The following is a 6172-nucleotide window of genomic DNA, read 5'->3' as shown; positions in this document are numbered from 1 at the left end:
ACATCTTCAACCACGTTGTTGATCTCCTTTAAATACACACATGCAAAATGTATTCAGTAGTTTAGATCCAACCCTGACATTACATTGTCTCAAAAATCGCATGGTGTAAAGTTGGTAGTCAAATGTGCTTTGGATTCAGTTTGGTTGCGTAAAGTTCACACAAGGGTTATATTTGTTTCGTCTAAGATCATGTGCTTGTCATTGAAATAAACCAATTGTATAATTTATGAAATGTTCAGCAGCAGGAAAACCTGACCTGCACTGTGCGTATGTGTGAAGCCTTCTTCTAATAATTCATGCGAGAAGGTGATGCATTAATGCGTAAAGTAAGGCAAATTAGTAGGATTTTTTCACATTTACCGTGGTCGGATCTAGATAAGACAAGCAGACAGCCCCAAAACAAACGAATCTCTTCATATAACAACTTCCTGGACAATCATTGCCAGGGGAATGGCCGGGTCTCCCTGTTTCTGTTCTTTCAGCATTGCATGTTCTTGTCTGTTTATGTTGGTATTTTTGCTGTTCTGTTAAGCACTTTGTAATGTTTTATTTGAAAAGGTGCTATGTGAATAAAGCATTAGTTGCTTACTTAAAGCCGTTATTAAAGCATGTTATTGGAAAACCTTACATCTTGAAATGTGAATTAATGTAGGGCTATTTCTGCTTTGGCTGCACTTAATGTGCGTAGTGCCTGATTACAAAAAACAGCATTACAGATTGTTGCACTCGTCAGATTCATCAGATAAGGACTGGCCTGTGGGTTACCATGGCGAGGGAGGCTACATTATGGGATGTAAATATGCAACAGCATTGTGTACCAGCTGTTCCACACCTGACATTGGCTCCACTCTACACTAATGACATTTGAATACACAAGTGAGGGTTTTGTAGACTGCTATCCCTGGCTGGTGAAACGCAGTCTGCCACTGCCAGGCACACACAGCGTTTACAATATTCACTACTTGGAAGAGAACAGATGATATAATCAGCAATGAAATATATAGACGATCGTCGATATTGACATTACGTTTTTACAATGAATTGATTCGGATACCTAGGCCCCTTGATAGCTCCAAAAGCTATCAATCGCGGCAAGTGTACTATTTTATTATTTTTAGATATATTGCATCGCAAAGATGAGGCGTAGACAAATAGGAAACCACTGTGCCCGCTTAGGAAGCCACTATGCGGCTGGGGCGTTGAAGATGACCAGACAATGGTTTGAACAACAGGGTGACTGAAGTTTGCTGGGGGAATGAATTGCCTGTTATTAGGTGGTCCATGATTAACCTATTGGTGGGTTATCACAGGGTTATACAGCGAACACCCAGACAGAGGCAGACGGTGCACCAGCAGAGCAAATAATGGAATGAGGTGTTGTCTGCTCACATGTTCTCACTCTCCACGGGACTCGTGTGGTGTTGGATATGTGTGGGTTTTCAGAGGCGATTTTGACTTGTTTCAATGGTAGGAGATCCTCAATGCTGCAAATAAAAACGGCAAATTCTGGTCTGGACTTTAAAAGACAATTCAAAATAGTGGATTGGCGTATCTTACTTCCGTCATGTGACACATTTGTGAATAAAAAAGCTGCTTAGCACAAGTCTGATTGTAAAAAAAAGGGTTGAATTGAAACCTTTCACATTTGATGGTTATTTTATAGGTTAGTCTAAAGCAGAAGATGAGCTTGGGTTTTCATGCACAGCTACGTGTCATCAATATAACAATAGATCTACAGTCTACATCTAGAGTAAAGACTTAAAAGGGGGGCAAGGAATGACCCTGGAGGGACTCCACAAGTGTTGAGTGCACAAAAACACATGTCTTTGAGATGGAGATTCTTTTTATGAATGATGAGGTGACAAGTTTATTTCATGAAAAGGTGCAATAGCAGAGCATTGTCTTAAACAGACCGAATAATATAGCAAGGAGATACATTATATCCATTAGTAATTGGTTCGTTATTACCATTAAGATGGAACACTATAAAATGTATGGGCCGGGGATAATAATCGTACCGCTGAAACCATAAAACGTGAGTTTGCAGAGTTTAATTTCATTGAGAAGCAAAATTATGTTCTAAAGGAAAGGACACAGACAATTACCGCTTCCACTATCCTATTGTGTGCATGCTATGCACCTTCTGTTCACCGGGGATTCTGTCTGTGATGTGGAAGCATGGCCCTGTGCCTGGAGGTCCAGCTTCGTCCCAACTTTATTGCCATTTATTGCACAAGAATAATGGCTTGAGCAAACACACGGACAGAGCTTTATTGGCAGTAGACATCACATTGATGAAGTCACACCATTTTCTTCTGCTTCCCGTTTCCAGGAAAGTGTTCTCACCAGGAAGATGTGGTTGGCTCACGTAGTTTCCTAGGTGACGAGACAAACAGTTCTGTGTCACACCTGCTGACCACCTCACCCATTAATGAGCCAATGTATGTTTAGTTCTCACTATCTAAGTATATTGTGTCATTTGAGGGGGATTTTATTGCACTCTGATGTAATAGCCAGAAGCAATAAAAAATATTTATTTATTTAATATGTGAATCAGCATGATTTGTGATCATGGTGAAATGAGTATTACTCGTGTTCTATGACAGTTAATTGTTTGAGTGAAATCAAAGGAGGGAAGGCAATCTGCATGAACTTTTTATTTAATTCATCATTGTGTAAAAAAAATCAGAACAAGAAATAAATAGGAAAGATTGCACATTGCTTTGTAAGAAAAGTATATTAAATAACAATAAATTGACAGTTAAACAAATAAATACATTATTCACACTTTGCTCTCACAGTATAAGACAAATTCAAAACGCAATCACATGTGCTTGCTTTTATGGCTTTTACCATTTCTCCCTTCTGATTGTCTGCCAGTACTATGGTCAAATAATGAGCAAAAATACTTTTAAACTCTGGGCAATTTTCCACCGATGCTCCATCTTGGCAAAATAAACCCCTTTCTGTTCTGAAATTATCTCTGCCCCTAAATCTCAGACTCAAGGCCTGTGCTCCACCACATCGCCATCTCTCCCACTGCTGTCCCGCCACCACCCCTGTCTGCCCATGGCATTCTGTCAGAGCGATCCGCAGCCCGGCTTCTCGGCCCTCTCTGCTGCTCTTTTTGTCATCTTTTCTGTAAGGCGACCTTGCACAAACTAAACTCCCTATAGTCAGGACATGCATCTCGTTCACACATTCTCTGGGTGGACAGGAAATCTTCTCTTGTCCCCGTCTTCGTACGCCATCTCCCTGTAAGTTTGTGAGCGTAGGAATCGGGGGTAGCAGTCTTTGGCCATCAACATGTAGATCCTGTGCTGGGCCATGTCGAAGCAAGCGGGCGAGGGGGACTCCATGTTGGATTTTGTGATGTCCCGGGTCTCGTGGTCGATATTGATCTGCGAAGGAAAGAATGAGGGGACCGGTTAACCTCTGTCGGGTTTCTCTTTCATTCTCTAAATCTATCGAAGTGCAAAGGGGAGAATTGGTGCATTGGGATATCGTGCACATTGGGGGACGTGAAGAGCGCACTCACTTCTCGTGGTGCGTCGCTGCCGATGAATTCATCGTAAATCTTCTGGGCTTTGGCTGCGAGCTTGGCAGCTGACTTGGTGCTCCTGTATTCCTCGCAGGCGAAGTAGAATGCAATGTTCTCCTCGCTGAACTCAGACACGAGGAAAGCTGTGAAGGCACACATGCCATCTGCAGAGGAGAGAAGGAGAGGGAGGAGGAGAACAAAGGGTTAAGCATTGCAGATCATTCATCAGGCAGAGTATTAAATAAAGATTGTACTTGATTGCTATAATTGTGTCTGTAGGGGTGTGTGTGTATGTGTGTGTGTGTGTGTGTGTGTGGGGGGGAGATTGGGTGCGTATATCTTAAATGAATAAACTTGTATGTGCAGGCATGCAATGATCTTCAATTTGACTTACATTTACTTGACAGGAGCTTTTCAAATGAATGCTTCCACTTGAGGCATTCTTCTGTGGTGGGTCTGATGAGAGAAAAACATAAATAATGACTATGTATAATAGGACATTTTCAATTAAAGGTTATGATCCAGGGTAGCAACAATCCTAGTACTTAAAGTTATTGAGGCTTACCGATTTTTCCCTATTTTGCAGCATGTCAGTTTCCAATCTGGTTTTTGCAGAATGTTCCCCAGCCTTGCTTTCAGTCCCTTGGCCCTGGAGAAGAACACAAGAAAAAGAAACATGTTAGAGAAATGTTTCAGTATGCATGCATTGCAGGTTTAACTTTCTACTTATGACTTGAGAGTCCTTTGCAGCACAAGTTAGATTTAAGATGCATCAGCCAAAGTTACAATTATTCATCTCTTCTTGAAATTCCCTGCAGTTAAGTAAAATCAACCCCAATGCACCATTGATAAATCACAGCGATGAAATCCTTCCACGATAAACACGGTCATTCTATCATTTCATGTACCTTTCCAGGCAGGAGTTTGGAAGTGATGATAATCCTTTGCACATATCGGCAGCGGAGGACTCCAGCTGGTCAGTAGGGTGGAGGTTAAGGTGCACAGAAAGTAGTTCCAGGACAGGCGAGTGAGCGCTTGGTATAGCCAGAGCAGCGGTGTGTCTGCAATGAGGCGGAGCAGAGCTTTATATAGACCCTGCTGCCGACGCGTCATCCTCACACAGCCAAACAGAGCTTCACAGGGAGGGAGTGAGAGACGGAGCAGAGAGAGAGATAAGAGGGATGGGGGGCAGAGAGAGCGAGACAGAGACAGAGAGTGAGAGGGATAAGAGGGATGGGGGGGAGAGAGAGAGAGAGAGGGAGAGAGAGAGAGAGAGAGAGAGAGAGAGAGAGAGAGAGAGAGAGAGAGAGAGAGAGAGAGAGTGGGCAAGGACAGGGCTGTGGAATTACTGTGTAAATGACTTCCACATTCTGTATTCCCTTCAAGTGTCCTTGAATCTTGGCCAAAACAAATCTTTTAGTCTGTCCGTTTTTCTTTCTTTTTTTTCACAATAAAAAAAAACATTTAGTACAGAAAACGTGAAGTGGACAAACACTGGTATTGTTGATTTTTTTTGTGCATGCCACAGTAAGGGAGTGCATGTGCACTTGTGAATAATGCTCACGTGCCATTGAAAGCACAACAGCATCCGGGGTGTTATTAGGTGTTAATGAAGCCACTTTCCTCTGAAAGGCTGTTATGGACACACAAGCAAACGAGCACACACACACACACACACACACACATACACACACACACACACACACACGCACACACACACACACACGCACACACACACACAAACACACACACACACACACACAGCAATGCCCTGTGGCACATTGATGAATTAAATGATGGATAGTAGCTTCTGTCTAGGAACACTTAGGTTCTACCAAGAGACCCCCTCCGGCTATTTCTCTCATTGCTTTCCCTTGTGAGTGTGAAATGGGGACATGGGCTAGCACTTTCAAAATCAGCAACATTAGCAACACACTTGCAGCCATTAGCAACAAAACATCCGTCAGGCACAACATTCTACGAGTTATAGAACAAATAAGAAGAACATTTGAAGCACATTTGTGAAAACACATTTCACCGAAATCTATAGAATCTTTCCAAAATAGATTCGGGACATTTAAGCCTACACCAGTTCCAAGAATAAGCCATAGCCAGTAAGCTCCAAACAAAATGGAATTAGTTGCAAGGAACTGGAGTAACCATCTCCCTGCATAGTAATGTTGATCACAAAAAATAACCTCATTAACATAGTATTTAACTCCAAACGTGACCTTTACTGCTACAAAACAATGCTGAATGTAATAGAGAGCACTCTTTTTTGCTTTCTTTCTTCCATGATGAATAAATGAATGAATTAATAAATTGACAAAAATAAGAAAAGCCAACGTATGATATGGAGGTCTGCCAATTCTATAGAAGCCCTAAGATAGAAGCTTTGATTTTGCAGACCATGGGAATCATGCCATACTCATGATTGAACTTATATCTGTAAATGATGTATACAAAAATAAAATAACATCTAAAGATACTTAAGTGTTACTTTTCAACATTAAGAAACAACAGAATATATATTTCTTATGAATATAAAGTAAATTTTGTAAATTTACTCTCCGTTCATATTTTATTGCTAAAAGGCCTTTTTAACTTTGCCTTTATATTTCTATTTTTACC

The 6172-nt window shown here is 41.3% G+C and overlaps 1 protein-coding gene across 1 annotated transcript; it reads right to left on the bottom strand.

Annotated features, from left to right (window-relative positions):
• Positions 1–2639: 2639 nt before the first annotated feature.
• On the bottom strand, positions 2640–4611 carry rgs16 (regulator of G protein signaling 16). The gene is made up of 5 exons (XM_030373321.1): positions 4450–4611; positions 4107–4190; positions 3936–3997; positions 3539–3705; positions 2640–3401 (listed from the first exon to the last, which is right to left on the bottom strand). Exons 1-5 carry the CDS (start codon positions 4491–4493, stop codon positions 3195–3197), a joined length of 564 nt encoding a protein of 187 aa, XP_030229181.1. The 5' UTR covers positions 4494–4611; the 3' UTR covers positions 2640–3194.
• Positions 4612–6172: the final 1561 nt, after the last annotated feature.

The sequence above is a fragment of the Gadus morhua genome, chromosome 12 (genome assembly GCF_902167405.1).
Source record: "Gadus morhua chromosome 12, gadMor3.0, whole genome shotgun sequence".
NCBI lineage: Eukaryota > Metazoa > Chordata > Actinopteri > Gadiformes > Gadidae > Gadus > Gadus morhua.
The sequence above is the reverse complement of the archived record's forward strand: the minus strand, read 5'-3'. Positions and strand labels throughout refer to the sequence as shown.

Bases quoted from the DNA above. Each gene is read 5' to 3' on its own strand.
- rgs16 (XM_030373321.1), bottom strand. From the start codon at position 4,493: ATGTGCAAAGGATTATCATCACTTCCAAACTCCTGCCTGGAAAG. The intron at 3,706-3,935 runs GTAAGTCAAATT...TCTCCTCTGCAG, and splicing joins AAAGCTCCTGTCAAGTAAAT to ATGGCATGTGTGCCTTCACA. The intron at 3,402-3,538 runs GTGAGTGCGCTC...TTTCCTTCGCAG, and splicing joins GCAGCGACGCACCACGAGAA to ATCAATATCGACCACGAGAC.